Source organism: Anguilla rostrata, chromosome 7 (assembly GCF_018555375.3).
Source record: "Anguilla rostrata isolate EN2019 chromosome 7, ASM1855537v3, whole genome shotgun sequence".
In the NCBI taxonomy this organism is placed as follows: domain Eukaryota; kingdom Metazoa; phylum Chordata; class Actinopteri; order Anguilliformes; family Anguillidae; genus Anguilla; species Anguilla rostrata.
The window spans coordinates 14,758,890-14,779,807 of record NC_057939.1 but is presented as its reverse complement, the minus strand read 5'-3'; the positions used below and the strand labels follow the sequence as shown (position 1 = coordinate 14,779,807).

Genomic DNA, 20,918 nt, shown 5'->3' with positions numbered 1-20,918 from the left:
CCTGTTTAAATGTGTGTGCCAAAATCTCCAGCTGCTTTCACATTTAAAAGGAACTTCCCTTATGGAGCTTTTCTTTTTGCAGTCTTGCTGGTATTCCCCTCCTTGGCAACAGAACGGTACTTCTTCTCCTTGAATGTCTAGACCTGACTTCTAAGGTGTTTGAAGTCTCTTAGCAGTGTACAAGAATGTATGTCCCGTGTTAGTGCAAATGCAATGTTAAGTACACTCGTCCTGGAACAGGCTGGCTGAATGATCTCAGACCCAATACTCTTTTTTAATCTGCAAAGTGTTCTGCATGCCTGAGAATGTCAACAAGAGTTGGATGGGCCTTCCGGAACCAGTGTGAGGTCCGATAAAGAGACTGGAGGGAGCGTGGGTTCATGTTGGGGGCGGAGGCTAACATCAACCTGAATCCTCTGCAAAGAGACTGCGATGCTTTATTAGAGCAGGAAACATGCATGTTTCTGTTGTGCAGCTGAAGTGAAAGCTATGCCCTTATCTCAGTCCGGCAGGCTACATCCCATGGGAAGTGCAAGTCAGTGGAAGTGGACCAAACAACACACTTAATTACTACAGGCTGGTCCCATCCTGTTCCAGACTATGGGCAAAGGGCAAAATGCCACTTGGCCTGCAAGAGGGTACTGTTGTAACTGTCAAACCCACAATCAGTGATGCATTCCAAGGTCACTTTACACCAATTGGTTGAATTTTTCTTTCAGTCTAACCTTCCCCTAATTTCCCCCCTTTCTCTCCCCCTCTGCTTTTCAACAGCCCCCCCCCCCCTTGTCTCTCCCTCTCTTCATTTGTGTTTGGAGGCTGCGGGTGCTACACACAAAGGAAGGTGTTTCAGGGAGCTGGAGCTATATTAAGCTCTGTGTCTCAGAGCTCAGGCACTTCTTACCCATTGCCTTCCCACAGTTGCTCTGCCAAGCCGACGCAGTTTTTCCTGGCTGCGGTTCAGGAAAGTGCTGCTCGAAGCAGGAGCGCGGAAACTTGGAGCGGCCTTTGCCTGGATACAATAAAACACACACAAACAGGCTGCCGATGAGTCAGAGGGGGCAGACAGAACCTCCTTTATGATCAGGCATACCATCGTACTCCTCCCTTATCGAGCCTGCCATGCCCATGATCGCCCAGGACAGACCGTGGTAAGCACATGGTCAGTTACGTGATGAGGAGAAATGAATCAAAACCAGAAGAATGTTCTAACTCCACTCATTTCTCTTTCTCGGTCTAACCTTACATTAAACTGAAGCTAAAATTCATTGCTATTTTGTCATTTGTTCCGGTCAGTTCTCTTTGTACATCTGGCTAGAAGGGACATCACTGTAACTGAAGCTACTGACGCTGGTGGGAGGTCTCTTACGTTCATGCAAAGCAAGAACAAAAGAGCCTGTTGGCTCACTTTATTGAGGCCACACACCAGATAACAAAACAGGACAGGACAGAAAATAATGATGAAATAGAATGAGATGATGAGGGAATCTCTGACCTTGCTAACCCTACCCTGATGCATTTGACAACCCCTCCATCCAACACCCCATTGTGTTCCTACCCTTCCTTCTAGATTTCATCACCTCTCTCTGCTAAGTGGTTTCCATGACACTAGACTCCTAACTCTTTCCTGACTTCAATGCATGTTTGTACTGCATGTTTGTACAGTGTGTATGCGTGCGTGCGTGAGTGCGGGCGTCTTTTGGAAAGGAGAAAGACATTGCCCTCATGCCCTTCCTTGGCAGAGACACAGAGCGCACAGGCGCAGCGATGACAAGCTGCATAGTTTGGGGATTAGACCAGCTCTGCCCTCAAGGAAACTCAGGGTATCGCTGTCCATCAACATAGGAGATTCCGCCTTTCACGATAGCATATTTCCATCTCCCAGAGCCTTACCATGGTGGCACAGTCCCAGTATTGCATAACGCTGCTGTGACCTGTTCCTTTCCTGTCAGATGTGATGGATTATGTAAGGGAGTCATTGAATGGATCCTTTACCGCTCATTAAATACCTGCACTGACTGGTTTTCAGTTAGACTATTACGTGAGTATCGTTCTATTTTGCACATTGTGGCAGTTTTTATTTAAATATATTGTAAAATGTGCTGTGTAAAATGTGCTGTGAACTTTTACTGCTGGAATACAGTACATTTAAAAATGCACAAAGCATCATTTGAAATATAGATGTTATACATAAAAAAATTTAAAATTCTTTTAGGTAATATGACTTGACCTCGGCTGTAGGCAAAAAAGGAGATTTTTTTTCATTTCAGTGTGTTCTAATGCCAGATTGACCACAATACTTCTTGTTTGAAGAGCACATAGTTCTAATTCAGGGGCTAACTATGGAAAGCAAACCATAGTTTACAGTAGCTTGCTTGGGTCTTTTGCTATGGATATCAGCCTGATTCATCACTGTGGTAGCTAGTGGCAGCCAGACTGTTGTGCAGCTGTGCCAGTGCCGTAAAGGTCTACCTCACTGTATACTGTGCTAGTCACTTGGAACACTGGCTGCAAATGCTAGGAGAAAACTGGTGGCCTATGGAGTTAAAATGATTATTAAAGTTTGGGGGTGGGGTGAAATTTCAGTACACATGTTGGGTATTATCAGGAATAGGCAGAAAACTGTCGTAAATGCAATTCGTAAAAGCACTGGCAGGACTTCTGAAACTGAGTCCCAAACATGTGGTCTGGTGTGAACAAGGGAACTGTGAGAAAGTGATCCAATGTGAGGAGCTGCATCCCTGCCTGTGATGAAAAATGGATGTAGTGTTTGGTGGAGCATGACGTCAGGGGCTGTGACTACTGGAGGACATCCCCAAAGCTGTGCAGGCCAACGGAGAGTGGGCCTCAGGTGTCGGGACTTCCTGTACAAACAGGAGTTCTGACGTAAATCTCTCCTGTGAGCCCAGAGACACGCCTTACGCCTTCACACACTGGGGCACACTGAGCTTTCGGGTAGCTGGAGGAAACAGCTGCATTTCTTATACATTTGCCAAAAGACACACTGGAATGCTGTCCCATTACGTAGCTGCCTTCACTGACAGCATTGGAGCTCGGAGTCAAGGAGGGAGGAAGGCGGTTTGCCCTCATCCTGTAGTGTCAACTGTCACTGGAAAGGAGAAAAATGAGGGAAAATTCTCCTTGGAAAGAGGCTTAGTTACTGTAAATGGGATGCCCTGGATAAACCTGGCACTACAGAGCGGGTGAACCCAATGTTTGTGACATAGTGGGTAACCACTGAACCACGGGGTGGACAAACTCTGACAAGAAACCTTGCTTGATGGAGCTAATTGGCCAAAGTGGGTTGCTGTGGAGACTCAAAACAAGCACTCTGAAGGAGACAGGAAGAGGTAGGAAATACACTAGTGTCAGTGCTCTCTTTGTATGATTTCCTAAGTCTGAATCCATTTCATAAAGCAATTACCTACATTAGAAATCAAAATGACAGATTATTTTATCTGCTACCTGGTGTGACAGTGTTAATGCCAGAGTTAAATCAGTTCAGTCAACAACTCCACATTAAGCCCTTTAAATCCTGACCAGTGACAGACACCAAGATTTATATACCATCCCATTAAAAAAAAAACAGGATTCAAAGCACCTAAAGTGGTGTTTTCCAAAAACTGCACTGCTATAATGTAACTGAAAAGAAGTTCTATATCATTCAAAAAAGGATATACTGTATAATGTAAATTAAACAGAATCTGTTTGATTGGTTTGTATTAATTCTCCGGATGGCCTCCTACTTCGCAAGGCTGGGATAACATATGAGAATCTGCTGTTCTTTCTAACAGGGATTGTGTAGTTTATACTACTTCCCTGATTTATCTCAGGTCTGACAAATTACTTTTCCAGAAAAGTCCATTCCAGCCAGATATCAAAGTTAAGTGTTGAACGCATTCCTAGGATCACTCCTAATTAATCAAAAAGTCTTCTATCAGATACAGTTTATATCTCCACCACGGAGTGGGCATACTGTGTACATGTGTTGGCAAGAAGACTGCAACAGGTGTGATCCACACTCTCGTACAGAGGAGCGGCCTGAGATGAACAGTGGACAGACACCCTGAGCTCCTACATTAATGTGGTTGCCTTCACACGTAAAAATGTGTGGGTGTTCTTCGGATTCTCAGACTAATATGAAGATTAGTAATGGAAAAGAAATTTTAACTGCAGTGAACGGGGGAAATGTTTCACAGACGGACTTGCGGATGACAGGTGGTGTTTGAGCTGTCCACAGGCTCAATCTTCTTCCCCACACTTATGTGGGGGCAGATGTTTGGGCTCACATCAAAAACCGAAGGGAGGTATCATGACTGAAAGCACAGAGGCATTCCCACAGACACACACTTGATGTAAAAGCGTGTTCGCACAGTTTCATGTATCATAGGCCTGGCCACGCCCATTATACCAACTATGTGGAATGCGGGTGGTCAGAAGAGCAATGGAGCCGTGCTGGGTTAGGTTGTCCTTGAACATGGCCCCAGGAAAATAGCCTGCACAGTCCTAAGGCCTGACTCAGTGGAAAGGAACTTTGGGGAATACCTTTTTGAAAAAGAAAAAAAAAACCCACAGTAATGAGAAATTTTCCAACTGCTTTGTACAAATACCCATGAACCACAACCCCCTGCTGCATTCTTGGCTGTGTGCTCTCTGCGGAGGACGAGTGAAGCTTTGGCAGGGATCCTCTAATTACACTGCTCAGTTCTGCCTTCCCAATAGATGCTTTTTGACTGGGACTGGACTCCAGACGGGTGGTGGCAATGGGTTATTTAATGGGACACGTCTTGGCACCAGGGAGGTTGTGAAACACATGACATTAACAAAAGGGATTCTGGGATTACTCCAGCACAGCCTGGCCACCTCGTCCGGGGATGGAATTTACACAGCGAACATTTACCATAGTAAATTTACCGTGGTTGGGCTCTATGGTCCTTAAATTTTTGAATATTTGCACAGACACAGCGCTTAATTTAGCGAGCACACAATGCACAACCTTAAGTCTAGACAACCCCCAGCAGAAGGAATGCTCGATGATAATGTTCTTTGGTATCAGCGTATCCCTTTCCATTAAAGCAGGCAGAGGAATGCTGCTGTGGGAATCTATGCACAGCAAGCCTTTTTCCCAGCACACAAATGGCATTTCGTGCAGAGCAAGTCACAAAGGATAAAACGGCACTATAGGCCCGATGTTCTGCATGCAACATCTTTACACACACCATTATGAGTCACGCGAAGCCGCTTTCAAGACCAGACAGGAACCTACAGAGGATTCACACTAGCCGGTTGTGTTTTCTCTGGAATACTGAGAGGATCCTTACCCACAGCATAATCGGTTGTGTTACTATCCTTATTGTTCTTGTAATCAGATGCAAACCATGAAAAAGCCAACGTAACCAAACAGCACACTAACAGGAAAAAAGAAAAATATATCTCCAATTAATATGGGTTGATTCAGAGATGAGGTTTATATTGTAGAGATGGTAGCCTGGTAACAATGTGGTCACTGATGTATCCCTGCAGAGCTTTTGCCTGGTAATGCATTTCCATCAGATATTTTGACAGATTTACAGATCTCTGTTTAATTAGCAGCTCAATAAAATTAGCGTAGATCCTTTTTTTTAATATATAATGTTATCTGAATGTAAAAAATGTAAAAAATGTTTAAAAAAAGAAAAGAAATCCAAGTAACAGTTTTTTTTACTTACCACAAGCACTTTCAAAGTAAGCACATAAGTGGTTATACACTTATGGATCTTTTAAACCTATTTCAAACAATACATTCTTCAATAATGACATGATAACAGACCTTGCTGTAAGTGGCAAGATGTCAGTAAATTTTCGATCGGAGCAACATTTCTTTCTAAGCCAGAACTAGCAGACAAAGAGAGGAAGGAAAACAAATCAGATTAGAGCACTATTGTGTTGGGTCTTTGAGGCTATCATTCTTACTAACTTCTTAGTAATAATTAGGTAGTGCATACATACAAACTTGAAAATGATAATCAATATTTGAGGCATACACATGCCAAAAATCATTGTAACTGAGGTGTTTTACAATAGAACAGGTCTCCTCATGTTGACTATAAAAACTATGTAATTATATCACATATTTTGGCCCACTAAATAATGGAAAATGTGTGGCAAAGAGAAAGCTCAAGAGGTCAACGATCATCAGTTCTTGGTTGGTTTATGATCTAATGATAAAATTTGACAGCATTCTAAGAAGCCTATTCATACTCTCTACGGGCCCAAGGGTGCTGCAACATAGTGTGATGTCAACATCGCTGATTCAAAAGAGAAAATGGGGAGGAAAAGGTGAATCTGGCCAGGTTAGTGATTCAGCAGAGATGGAATTCTGCGGATTTTAAGAGGGTGCTCCCAAGCCCTTCACATTTCTCATCCTGCAGGGAGGTGCTACTTTATCACCCTCTTGGACAGGGGGCTCTAGGCATGGGGAAAGGCAGTACCAGTCGCGATGGTCCGCCTGAGGAATCCCTGGATCACATTCCAGCTCACTGTACACCTTGGTGTCAGTAACACCCACCAGCGAGGCAGCCGAGGGGTGTGGGAGAGTCCAGGGACTGCCCTAATCAACACACTGTTCTGTAAACAGCTCTCCCTTCCACTCTGCCTCACCATTCAAACATGCCCACACACATACACACACATCCACGAATGCACGCACGCACGCACGCACGCACACACACAGGCACACACACCCCCTCGAGGACAGGATGGACTTGCATTTTTGTCTGAACAACAGACTTCATTTGCCCAAGTCATTTAATGGCCCTAGACTTTTTATTCATCCCCTTGCCAAATCCCTGTCTGGAGAGTGGAATTATTACCTGTGGCATAGATGTGCCTTTGGGTCTGTATGTATATGTAAACTTTTTAAATAATTATGATTAAAAAAAGCAATGAGTGGGGCAATAAAGTGGTCTTGTTTTGCACAACTTCCAGTGGGCTCTCCACTACCAAAACAGTTCATCAATGCAAAAAGGAAAGTACTTTAAATCCCACAGTTATAAGCAGCAGGAGATTGTGTTAAAGCTGCATGTCATCCCTTGGCATTCTACGTAGTTCGGTAAAAACACATCAAAGTTACAGAACTTTCCATGTCATACTGCCCCCATGAGGCCAACTCATGCAACCTTTTGCAAGTCAAAACTATAATCTAAGATGTAAATAATACATACCATACCATCAGTAAGGTAGTTAGGCCAGAAATACAAACTGAGTGGTGGATGTTATGATTCAGAATGGTGGCCAATTCGAGATGGCAGCAACACACTGCGACATATGTTCCTAACGAGAGGATACATCATGGCAGCAAGTAAATCTCTACGAAGGAACAAGTATTCATTTTTCAAAAATAATTTTCACATCTAAAACTTTTTCTCACCATAATGGGTTTCTATGGGGCGAATGTTCAGGTCTAGATGCAGCTATTAATGTAAAGTTCATAATTTTATGTAAAATCACTTAAGATTTCAGATCACACTCTTCTGTTGAGCAGTTAATTTAAAAATACTGTATGAGACACTATTTGCAAGACAAATTGCTGGGATTGGCCACATTTACCCAATGCTCAAGCTCCTTTTACATTAATAATACAATATAAAAGCTTTATTGGGTTTTTTGGATTTTCTGAACAAGGTACCTTTGTTTTTAGACTGGTTGTATGTCATTGTTCTAGGAGAATTCAACTCAATGTTCCAAACTATAAACTGGAAACGGCCACAATGTGACACAACTGTTTCCATTGCTTTTGCAGGAGAACCACAGTGGAGGAAAGTAAAGGGACAATGGCAGGAAATAGCCAAAAGTAACAACATTCCGGTTCTGGCCACCCACACATTGGTCACCCTGAAAACAATCACCATGACAGTTAAAATCAGTCCGTAAGAACAGTCCTTAAGAATAAAATAACTTGAAAGAATCTGTTGCATTTTAGTATATTTTACAATAAAGCAGTTTTGTCCTCAGATCTTTTTGTCTCAGAGATGTCCAAATATAGTTATCCCTAGTGCTAAACTTTGAAAAAATGTAATGTCTCCTACATATGTGCAAAAATGTCAGATAGCTACAGTAGTTCAGGTTCAGGATTATAAATCAAAATAATTCATTTAAAATGCCACCTCAAAACAAACAAGACCACAGACTCAAGCATCCAGAAAAGACACTATTTTAAATGAACCAAAGCAAACTAAATCTGCATACATTCCTGGTGAAGATTTTCCATGCACACATTCATATAAATCCAGTCCAGAAGCCATTTATTTACTACTACAAGTGACATGTCTGATACATGGAACTTAAGAGGAGTCATATGGAGATCAGATGGAGCAAATTCACAGAGGATTTCACGCTTGGACAAAAACTCAAATGCCATATCTGCTTCTGGGCATGGCTCCAGACCCCACATCTCCCTCCCTCCTTGCATGAAACAGGCCATTTAAGTCCTGGGGTTATGATTACCCCACTAAAGTCTCAAACTTTCCCTCAGTCTATGGCTACATTCAGAGTGAACACACACACACATACACACACACAAACACAAAAGCTGAAATCATACAGCACTAAAAACCTTATATAGCACAAAGTTTTCTGAGTTTGTCAAACTATCTTCTGTGATATTGCTTTGCTCTTCGCCAAGATTGGTTTGAAAGGACCCTGGGACTTGTGGACATTATTTCCAACCCATTTAACCCAGAGAAAGCTGACAATGAACAAGATCACAATATCTCCAGACCGACAGTTTCTTACTCTTTCGGATGTCTCACTTTACCATCGCTCAGCAGGTTACAGTCTTTTAGGGAGAAGCAGTAATGGTGATACTGGGCCTTGCATTCAACACAATGCACAGACAAATCAAGTCCCCCAGGGAATCACAGCCACTGACAGTATGCTCATTTGTTTGTCAGACAATTTAAAAATGTATGCAGCCAAAGTAACCAGTGCATACATTAAAAATGACAAAATGTATAGTACTTCTTTCCATTATGGCCCTGTTATTTGCGAGGCAACATACAGTAGTACCGTATATTAAACTAATTTATGGAGATTTACTTTTTTGATTTAAAGAATTGAACATTGATTGGTATGGGTCCCCAAATAAAATGATTTATAAAATTGACAAAGACCATCTTTATGGTCTTTGACAAAAAGTGAGACATGCATTTAAAATAGACATGCCAAAGCATTATCTGAAAACTTAAGTTACACAGCTTGGCTCATCTCTGTTGGGAGAGTGCAAGTCCTTGTGCCTCTAAATTGGAGTTGTTTTGTAATCAATAAAATGTGTCCAATGTTGCAGTTACCTGTTTTTTTCTGTTTGGCTGTCTCCTCTGGTTTAGTCACAGGTGATGTGCAGGCCAGGGTGAGTCTGATGGGGTGTGGTCTGTAATCGGAACCACCTGTACGGCCTCTAGAAAAGGGCTCAGGTTGGCCCAGGAGGGTCTTGTTCCTCCAGGGCTGGGTTAAATTGTCAGGTTGTAAGGCCCTTATTTTCATTTGTTACTGTAAACCATATTTTGTTAACAAACTGCTATTCCTTTTTTTATTGAACTTGTTGTGTGTCTCCACTATGTTGTGGCTGTGACTGCATTGATGTTAAAATAGAGGAAGGAACAATAGAAAACCTATTACTAAACTTCTGTCTTATTATGTTTATTGGTATATCGCCCTTGTTCTTGCTGGGACTTACTGAATTGTATTCAGTCTTCATGACCATCATACTTTTTTGAACTTCGATTCAAATTTGGTAGGAAATATTAATAATTTCCACCTACTGTTCTTCAAAACAATTGGCTTTTTTGTTATTTCATTCAACAACAGAAAATCTATCCGGTCACAGGAAACAATGTATTCATGTATTTTAAGAAAGATAAAACTGTCGCACAGGAAACGTGGAGTAGAAGGAATGAATGCGTTCTATTAACATTCAACTGAGCACAGAAATAGCCAAATGGCACCCCTTAGTGGCTAAGTGAAGATATGCAAGACTGCATTTTCTATATGGCCTTACATTTCCCAAATGCTAGTTGTCAATTCAAACTGAGACACTTTATTCAGATTGGCAACGCATTACTCTGCGTTCACCAGTAACATACGTCGCGAAAATTAAAAATGGAAATGCGCTATTTTGGATTAGCAGCAGTGATTTGGGGGTGGGTTAAGTTTAGTAAATAAAATTGCCTCGTAAATTCAGTAAACATGACTCAATAGCAAGCAACTACTTCAGAACTACATTTAAGTTCAAAATAACGAACTCTCCTACTGTCACGTGTTTTCACTCGCTGTCAAGTTCACCCGAACCGCTGTGACGAGCACCTGAACCGCTATGACGTTCACCTGCGGGGCATCTGTGACGCACGTGTCGAATTAATGTAATATGTGCTTGTTTATACAATTTTAAGTATTGTGAATTTGTGATTTTGCGGAAAACGTCGATAGAATTTTTTACTTATTCGTTACTAATAATAATACTAATAATAATACACATCTACAGGCTCCAATAATGGCTCCGGGAACATCAAGCGATCGGCTTTATGAGCTGGTACACCTAATCAGCTGTGAAATTAGGGAACTCTGTGCAGTTACCAAGGTGCCTGCCAGAGTAATTGTTTTATACTTGCTAATGAATACCGACAAGTTCACTTCTGGTCTCTCAGGGCACGGCAAAACAGCAAAAGCCAAAGAGCATGGAACAAGTACAAGATCAGTAAATGACCTGATGCTTGAACTGATGCAGATAATTGTTGAAGTCAGTGCTCTGACTGAAACACTGGTCAGCTTAATTCTGACTTGTATGTACGAAAGTGAGACTCTTGATCTCTTATGCTCCGATCTCCTGGTCTTTGTTATGGTTGCTTTGGCTAAAAAGGAGGCAAAAACAGCTACAGTTGCTGCATGGAGAGAAGCTCTGTGGCCTACTGACAAAAAAAGGGCTAACAGTGAAGAAGTGAGACTGGCTAAAGCCGCTGGTGAGGAGACCTCTGCCGAAGCAAAGACAGCTGCTGTGGTCAAAGATGAATCATCAGTTGAAGTGCAGAGAATGGTCCCTTATGATGAGGAGAAAGCAGCCTCTAAACATGAGTTAGAAGCCACTGACCAAAAGGATAGAGCAATGGCTGCTGAAGATGAGAGAGCAGAAACTTATGAAGAGGTGAGCACAGACATTGTTGGAGTGAAAAGAACAGGGACGTCTGATGAAAGAGCAGTGGCTTTTGAAGAGGACAGAGCAGTCTCTTTTGAGGAAGCAGGTATTTCTGAAGAGAAGAGATCAGATACTTGCGAGGACAGCATATGCACTAATAAAGAGGAAGTTACTACCAAAGATAAGAGAGCTGACACTGCTGAAGATAGGGCAGCAGGTGTTGCTGATGGGGAGAACACTGCTACTTCTGAAAAGGAGACCGCAGTCATTGCTGTAGTGGAGAGAGCAGCCTCTTTGAAAGAAGCAAGAGAAGCCACTGGTAAAGATGAGAGAGCAGCCATTTATGAAGAGCAGAGATCAGGCACTGTCAAGGAGACAGCAGCTGCTTATGAAGAGGGAAGAGCAGGAGATTTTGAAAAGATGAGGACAGTCTCTAATAAAGATAAAGATGAGGGAGAACCTGCTGTCAAACAGGAGCAAGCTGAACACCAAAGAGAAGTTATTGTTGAAGCGAAGCAAGCAGCTACTTATGAAGAGGACAGAGCAGCAGCAACCATTACAGAGAATGGAGGAGACACTGTCAGAGATGAGAGAGCAGTCACTTCTGAAGCAGCGAGCCCAGCCCTTTGTGAAAAGCTCAACACAGCCATTGCTGAAGTAGAGAGAGAAGCCTCTAATAGAGATGAGTTTGAAGGCAGTTATGAAGAAGAGAGAAGAGGCATTGCCAGGCAGGAGAGAGCAGCTGGCGCTGAAGAGAAGAGAGCAGCACCTTCAAAAGATGGCAGAGAAGCTGCTGTGAAAGAGGAGAGAGCAGCTGCTGACAAACAGGAAGCAGCTGTTGTGAAAGATCAGAGGGCAGTCGCTGCCAAAGAAGAGAGTGTAGTAATAGCCACTGAAAAAACAGCTTCTGTACCTGAAGATGAGGGAGCCACGGATTTGACTGAAGAAGAATCACCAACATTTTGGAGGAGACTCTGGCGAATTCTAAGCCGTAAGGGAAAAACAAAGAGTTCAAAGAATTCAGTCAGCTCCAAGAATTCAGGCGACGTTACAAGGCCGTACCCTGAAGACGATGAGGAGACAGCCAGCTGCTGTTTTCCATTTTTTAACTTGCAAAAACAAAGAACTTACAAAAAGCAAGACAAAATTGTACATGAATGAAATAAAAATTGTTTGATTTTGAAGGCTTCATTGGTTATTTTCTCCACAACATATTTGACGGCAGTAATGTGTTGATACAACAAACAAATACAGATAGATTTCATGCAAGGCAAAAACTAATTTTAAGTGCATGCAGTGCTTTCAATGGGAACTATTCAAGACATTAAATATTTTTATATTTTATAGGTGTATAAAATGTATTCTCTAAGAACTTGAGATCATTAAAATGCTTCTTTATGTTCCTGGATCCTTTCCCAAATATATATATATATATATATTCTGTAAAAAATACTAAACAAGAACATCTCTTGCTGTAAAATTTTATTATGTTATAGAATGTGGGTAAGAGGACATAAAGTGCAATTGATTGAACAAAAAATAATTACTGAAATGTAAAGACGTATCATCATGGAAACACATTAGTTGCAAAAGCAAAGAGAACTGATCCCGTCTTTGCCCTGCTAATTGTGTGAAAAGCACATCTTTATACTGCCATGGTAATCTTCACCCCCACGAACCCCCACCCTCCAGACAGAAATAATACACGTATCCCATCTGTGGGAAGGCAACTTCTGGACTGGTCTAATTCAGGCATATCAGTAGTACAATCAACAGAATCAGTCAATCGATCTGAGAGACATGACATAAGAGAAAATGGTCATATCTCCTGCTGGGGTTCACATTACACATAGAGTAGACCTGGCTATACAGTAGCACAGAAAGTGTTTCCTCAAGTGGCACTGAAGAGCAGCCAGCATCTGTTTTTTGGATACAGCAGGACAAGGCTGCAGATACCTTGCCTTGAAAGCGTTAGAACAAATTGGCCCTTTCTTAAAAAAAAAAAAATTAAAAAAATGCTTTGCCTCCATAAGCAGTGTCCCCCTGTATGCCAGAAAGCTCCACATCAAGAGACGGCAGCCATCTGGCTGAATTGTGGAAGATGGTTTGGCTGAAATTGCATAGTCAACCCCGGTCTAAGCCATGGCCTTCTTCTTGCACTCAACAGAGCAGAAGAGCATGCCCTGCAGGGCCATGAAGCGCTGTCCCATAAGGCACTTGGAGCAGCAGGAACACTGGAAGCAGTCAGGCTCGGCATGCCAGTGGTGATCTCCATAGGAAACGCGTTGGGCCTCCGGCTCTATTGGGTTCTGACAGGCAGTACAGCACTGGGGGGAGGGGGAGGAGGGGCATGTTAGAATCCACCTCATCCAACTCACAACCAACAAACTGATTTCATTTGTTTTGTCTTATAAACATGGCAGAATTTTTATCTTCATGGCCCCCCTTGCTCACTAGATTCTAATTTTAATGTCCACATTGTCTTCAGTCTCATCAGGAGGATATACATTCCAGACACAAATAAAAATACAAAATTCAGGACAGTACATCTGTAAAACATATGAGAAGACCTTGCAACAATCAACATTTGATATTGGTTTTTAAACTTTAAGAGCAGCAGATCACGGGTGGGGAAAAAAAGAAAAATGTGTGTCCTGAAGGAAGAATGTGAGCTCATTGTGTGCCATAAAGAGTGAGAGCGCGACTGTGAAACATAGTGTTTCTGGAGCTGGCAGCTACAAAAGGAGGTCAGTACTGCTGCTGGAACACCACACATAACACTCTGATGACCGTCTGGAATTCTCACTGTGTAAATGCCAGAGTTTTGTCCCCTGTTACCAAACTCCCCTCATTTCCCAGTCTGCTGCAGACCAGCGCTGACATTTATGAAGATTTAAGGGACTCTGCTTTTCTGCGAGGCCAGAGAGTGTACCCTGAGCCTCATGCTTTATCTTGCTTGCTTCGGTAATAACCCTCCCTCCTTAAGTGGCGCCTTTGCATGTGCTCAGACATTCTGCTGAGCTTCACCATATCGTTCCCATCATCACCAGGGCTGCAGCGCAGATGGCTTAGCATTTTTATCTTTGGACAGATTTAAAGCATAAATCTCGGACACCAAAGAAGGATGGGACATTATAGACTGCACCCAGCCGTGGGCTTTCCGAATGCAGAGTGCAGAAGGAAAATGCTCAGTTGGGGGTTCCTGGAATAGCCTATTTTCCCAGAGGTGGTATTGTGAGAAGAGGTTATCACCATTTACCAATCCACATTGGAATATTCCAATTGTAGCATCTCGTGGTGGCATTTTCAAATAAGACCCACTACTAACGCTACTTTTTTGGAAAAAGCTATGGCCAAGGTTGAGATATAGGGAAATACAGGCTAAATGGAATATAAAGTTAATTGTTATAGATATGTGGCAGGTGTTTAGCATATATTTAGTTGACGGTCATTACCACAGCATGGCTCTTCATGTAGCAGGGCTTGCACACGGGCTTCTCGTTCTCCATGACGTAGGTCTCCCCTGCGAGCACGCAGTCGCAGTCAAAGCAGCAGAAGTGCTTCAGGTGCCAGTTCTGGCCCTCGGCCTGGGTGTACTCATTACTGAAGATCAGCTAGGGAGGAAAGGACCAAGACAATGTGTTCAATAAAAGTAAATGTAAATCGCATTTTCTCATATCAATTCATACAAATTTCATATATATTTTTTTCCCCCACTGTGAACTTAAATTTATAAGACACCTTAGAAACCTGCTGTTCTGAGAAATGTACACATTTTACATTTCTTAATTACAAAAGAATTATGCAGTAAGCATATTTTTAATGCAAGCACAGAAAATGACAGCCTAATAACTATATTCCCTCTTTGTGTGATATAAATTCTACATGACTTGTGTTAACAGGAAGCAGAAGGAAAGAGCTCTCGAGTTCTTGTGCGTGGTATCTTCACAGCACTTCCTGTGTTAACAGGAAGCAGATTGAATCAGCCTCGCCCTTCCACTTTGTGGTGCAGTACCTCATCGCAGCCACCACAGCGTGGTTTCTCGCTGTCTCCGTAGTGACGCCCACAGTATAGCTTTCCCTTCTTCCAGAAGTAGATCATGTCCACTAGCAGTTCCGTGCAGGTGCAGCAAACAAAGCAAGCTGGGTGCCACAGGTTGTCGTACCCCGCCCGTTCTGCATACACTGCCGGCTCGCCCTCCTTCATGGGCTTCTGGCAGTGGCTGCATGACTGGAAGAAAACGCATACTAGAGTGAACCTGAATATCTATGGTACACAGTAAATCAGAAGCATTAGTAAATGATTATCTTCAACATACAACTTAACCTGTACACCTAATAAAGGTGGTTTAAGGCATAGCCTTGTCTGTGGTAGGAAGACAGAGCACACTTACATAGGTTTGTCCTGCTGGGCCTCCGGGAGCCCTTGGAGTTCCCAAGGCCCCTACGGCAGCAGTCATGCCCCTGCTTCCAGCTGCACCTCCGGGTCCTGCTTCAACTCCAGCCCCAGGTCCAGCTCCCGCTGGTCCTCCAGCTCCAGCTCCAGCTCCAGCTCCGGAGCCACCCTTACCTCCGGCCTGGGGCTGCACCTGGCTCATCTCCTCGGGCAGTACGAGATCGCCCATGCCCAGAGCGTCCTCCTTGTACTTCTTCACGTACTGCTCCATCTGCCGGACCTCGTTGGGTGAGAGCTCGTGGCACTTGGAGGGGTCCTGGTCGTGCTCCGGCAGCTGTTTGGCCATCTGCTTCTTGCGGTAGGCGGCGCCCTCTGACCCGACGACAGGGCGCTTCTCCACGGGGAGCAGCTCGATGTAGCGCACCACCTGCAAGGGAGGGGGGTCAGGGTAATCAGGTGAACACAGGAACAGAAAAGGTTATGAATGTGGGGTCTAGGCGATGATTGCTCCTTCAGAGAAATGCTTGATCACATCAGTAACCCTAATTTCCAGATCAGAGTGGAGCGCAACCTCCAGTGGAATCAACCTTCATATGGCTCATAATTACCTATGAACTTGGCGAGGTGACTGCCTTTGAATTAACTTCTAGAGCTACTGGTGGAGCTGTGTCGATTGGCTAATTCACAGCTGACTGTTCGGTTTATATTGTAAATGAAAAAAACTGTAGTGGAAAATTCAGGTGAATAAGTCACACATTGTCTGCAGTTGACAAATGTTTTTTGAAGTGTTCGTGTTTCTATTTTACTATATCACAAAAGAATGTCTCATTTATTTTGTGAGATAGGCACCTATCAATTCCTATGTAATGCTTTTTAGATGTACAGCTCTTTCACTAAGCAGCCCTTACACTTGTGCTCCTTGCTAACCAAGTAAGCAGCTCTCCCAGCATACTGGCAATACTTTAACTCACCACTACCTGGACATCAAAATGACACGTGGTCAGATTTTTACCATCAGAAAAGAGTCAGAAAACAATCATCTCTCAGAATGAGATTAAACCCAGAATAAGCAGAATGGAAAGATCTTTGAGGAAGGATGTTGAGTCAGGCACAACAAATCTAGGCCATAGTAAGTCTTTAAGGTGAAGATCACATCTTAAGCTGTAACTAGAACAAACAGTTTCAAATATGGAAATGCCCCTAGACACAAGTAGATAAGCATAGAGGAACGTACCAGGCACTGGTTGGCCACTGGTGGAACCCATTCATAGGTGGCGGTCATGACGGGCACATCCTTCTTTGCAAGCGTGGCGCTAATGGGTGTGGCGTTGGCCACGGTACTGGAGGGCGTGGCTTTTGCAGGCACAGTGGTTGCAGGTGTGGCGTTGGCAGGTGCAGCTTTGGCTGGCAGACCGCTGGCAGGTGCGACCCTAGCGGGCATGGCACTGGCAGATGCGGCATTCATGGGCACGGCGCTGGCATGAGCTGTGCTGATGGGTATGGCACTGACGGGCAGGGTGGTAGGTAGGGTGACCATGGCGCCCCCGTAGCTGGGCACCCCGTCTTTCTTCAGCTTGGCCATAAGGCCTGTGTACTTGGTGTCCTCGAACAGCCTCCCCACCTTCCGGTCTTCTGCCGTGCCCATTTGCACATCGTGGTCCTCTAGGCCGCATTTGCAGTTCCGGCAGATCTTCCTGTGTGAGTCATGGGGGTGGGGGGGTTGGGGTGTGGTCATTCACAGATTATGATAGCGGTTGCTAAGTTAATTCAGGGTTAAGACATACAAAATAAGTGCCCGAACAATCCATTACAAAAGTTATTACATCAAACCTAGTGATGGTACAGTGCAACTTTTGTCCAAGTCATCAGGTCACTGGAAATATATGGTAGCTGCCATTTTGGGATTTGCAAAGTGTCTCCACTGCAGTCAGCTATATTCCAGGAAAACACTAGGTTAAAGCCATATTGTTCAAAAAACATCCATTTCGGAGCAGACATGGCATTTCCCTCACCAGGAAGTTATAAATTTAGATGTTGTTCCGTACATACTACTTCCAGTCTGCATCACTAACACTGAGTGAAAATGATCTCAAGTATGAACATTAGGCTTAAACTAGAAAAAAAAGAAAATACTAAAGGCAAAGAAGGAAATTAAAAAAAAATGAACTTGTCTTTACCATACTTGTGTAAATCAGGCTGAGGCTTGCAATATCAAAGACATTACATCACAACCTTGGACTGCAAGGCATGTATTGGCTTGAAATGACCCATACATGCCAACAAGAATACAAAAATATATGTCTGTGCCTACGCAATGAGAACTGTGATAGCACTTACAATATTTTTTTGTAAACGTAACCAAAAATAAGTGACGTAACTGAAACAAAAGATTTATTTTGCTTCCACGTCAGCACAAATGCAAGGCACTCTAGATGATATGGCAGAACTGCTTTAAAATTGTTGGCTATGCTTACTTATACCCTTATCCAAAGAGCACCTGGATCAAGCCGAAAACCTAGATGTATTATTAATCGTTTGGACACAATTGTTTATTTTATCTCCTTGAGCGCTCCTAATTCAGTTCTTCTTCAAACAATATTTTTTCCTTTCCTTTTTTTCCATAAATACAGCTTTTCATTACAGCAAAACAACAATCTTAACATAAACTTTATGAATTGGAGATTTTCTGGAAAGACGTTGTTTTAGATGAATGCATTAGTAGCCAGAAAACACAGTAATTACAATGACAAAGACAGCTACAGGGGGATGGGAAAACAACTTTTGGATTCTGGTAAAAGTGAGGTCACAATTTGCTCAGCAACTAGTAAGAGCGAGGTCATTGCCTCCAAGGCCACATGGTCAGCTATGTTAGAGACTTACTTCCCTTCCACACAATGGGTTCATTACAGCCTTTCCTAATGGCTGAGCAAAAATGTGGCATTGTGGGAATGTTACCATAGAGACTGTCCAATGTGGGAGGATGACACCTGTTGTGCCCCATTCAAGAAAATTACCTAAGCGTACATAACAGTGGGTGGAATGAGAATGCCTTCCCTGTATGGATGGAAATAACTTTTACCATCATTAAGTTCATAGATAAAGACTGCATTGTAAGCTGTTCACTCTGGAATTATGTGAAAGGAATGGAATTAAAGCACCCATTCACTGCTCATTCAAGTGACTGAGCTGTCAGTTAAATGGTTAAATCGTTTGCAGCAGAGATCTTAAGATGTAAAACATAATTCCAGCATTAGCATGGAATAATGCAGGAATCCAGTGTCATTCAATATTTAACCCTTTAACTGGCAGCTCACGATCGGTTGAGCTGCCAGTTAAAGAATTAAGGCCACTAAAAATATGAAATAAAATTTTCCATTTTTCCAAAACTTTTCATCTACAAATGATGTCATTTTTGGCGAACGTCTGACCCATAACTCAGAGCTGTAGTCCTATTGTTGTTATCACTAAGGAACCAGTTATTTTCACCACATTATGTCACCACTGCTATGAAGAAGAAGAGTCTATCTAAAACAGAAAATAATCAAATACACATTACACGCAAGCTCAAGGCCTTCATTGCAAAAATCATGACACCAACCTCCAGAAGTGCAGTTCAAAGCCTTCACATTTCTCCTTACACTTCAGGCAGGCAGCTCCGGCACCAATTTCATGGCCCAGTGTCATCTGTGAAGAGATGGATCCATTTCCCTCAGCTCCACTCACACAGCTCACTGGTTATTATTTTAATGGACTATGTGCTTAGCATATCCAGGGGGGCCTTTAGATTTTATATTTTTGCATATTATTATTCATTTATACAGCAGCACATTTACTGAAGTAAAACAAGTGGCATTCTCAAGGGTAGAACGGCACTTCACCATCTGGGAATACAACAATAAACCATCTTGTTAAAAGCTGAATATCCTTAAACTATAAGGAACACTACACTTAAGACCGAACATCAAATTTTTGACATGCAAACACTGTGGACGCACAATAGCCTATGTATATTGTGTGTCCAAATAACGTATATTTTGTGTCGAAATAACGACTGTCAGTTTCTCACAGAATACTTTTCACTGTTGTTTGCAAACTCAACTCTTCCATTTAACAGCTATCTATCCTCTTTTAACCTTGTTTAACAGCTACATTCAGGACTTTTATACAAAAAGCCAGGCTACATAGAAGTTGCACAGGACTTCGGTGAGTTAACCTATTAGTAAAATGTAGGTGTATTTTAGGAGTCATTTCCAATGAGAAAGCATCATTATTTTTTCTGCACTGATTCCATCTCAGCCCCATTCAGCCAGAGGCCTTGTCCAAACACTGCCTCAGCTAGTTTCCTTATATGGAAAAGTATTTTCTGAGGATGAAAGAGCAGCAGCAATCCTGGGCACTCCAGTGTTTTGGAGGCTTATGCTGAATGACTGCAGAAAATATACCTCACTCCTAGGAGAACTGGGAGCCTGCCGTTAAGGAAGTGAGCGGAATGCAAGTCTTGACTCCAGGCTTTTTAAAAGTGTAACCCTGTAAATAATGTTTAGGCTGCATCCCCCACTCGGAAAACTGAGCTTTTATTCTGGTTCCAGAATACATAAATATCTGTGAATAATTCCCTCTACCTCTGCATGAATTGAGAAGTTATTGTTAACTAGCATACGAACTTTTTTCAAATGCATCAGTGCTAAAAATAGACTAAAAAGTATTCAGCTAACAAGTTTACATTACTCTGACACAATTCATTCTTGTTCCAGACAATAACACCATAAACTGGTTAAACCGCGGAAGTGATTCGATGTATGGATGGTTCCATAATTAGTTGTCAAGATTAGAAATGTCTAGACCAGCAAAACTAGTGAACAAATGACTCAAAATGACAGACATGTATTATGTTAAAAACTGTGGCAACGCCCCAAAATGAAGCTACCTGGTGGGTTAAAAAATGTTATAGCGCGAGCCACCTTTTCAGGCGTTGCCATATTTTTTCTTATCAGACCCTCAAGAAGTACATACCTTTTTAATTTCCTTTTCTACTTCCATGATAGAGTCCTCGGTATGTTTAAAAAGTGATACAACGTGATAACGTAATACGAATAAATGAGTACAGCAACTTGCTAGTACTGAACTTCAGGTAGCTTTAATTTGGCTGCAGCTCAGCGATCACATACTGCTGAATACAAGTCAGTTTCATTGTTTCCCAACAAGGACTTCCGATATCCACTGATGTGCAACTCTCAACCAATAGAAATTGACAATAGTCGGCGAGGAATGGTGCAGCCAATCACAGCTCGTCATAAAAACATATGGCCCAGATAAACGGACTTAAAAGTAAACGTGCAGTTTTTGTGGGCGTTTCGGTCA

At 42.6% G+C, this 20,918-nt stretch overlaps 1 protein-coding gene across 1 annotated transcript; it reads right to left on the bottom strand.

The window, feature by feature from the left end:
* Positions 1 to 12,628: 12,628 nt before the first annotated feature.
* On the bottom strand, positions 12,629 to 20,772 carry tes (testis derived transcript (3 LIM domains)). The gene is made up of 7 exons (XM_064343034.1): positions 20,571 to 20,772; positions 19,156 to 19,241; positions 16,792 to 17,251; positions 15,556 to 15,984; positions 15,177 to 15,392; positions 14,617 to 14,775; positions 12,629 to 13,488 (listed from the first exon to the last, which is right to left on the bottom strand). The coding sequence occupies exons 1-7, from the start codon at positions 20,595 to 20,597 to the stop codon at positions 13,297 to 13,299; spliced, it is 1,569 nt and encodes a 522-aa protein (XP_064199104.1). The 5' UTR covers positions 20,598 to 20,772; the 3' UTR covers positions 12,629 to 13,296.
* Positions 20,773 to 20,918: the final 146 nt, after the last annotated feature.

Excerpts from the sequence above, each read along its gene's own strand:
- tes (XM_064343034.1), bottom strand. The coding sequence starts at position 20,597 with ATGGAAGTAGAAAAGGAAATTAAAAAG. Across the intron at positions 15,985-16,791 it reads CAGTGGCCAACCAGTGCCTG|GTGGTGCGCTACATCGAGCT; the intron begins GTACGTTCCTCT and ends CCTCCCTTGCAG. Across the intron at positions 15,393-15,555 it reads GCCCAGCAGGACAAACCTAT|TCATGCAGCCACTGCCAGAA; the intron begins GTAAGTGTGCTC and ends GTTTTCTTCCAG.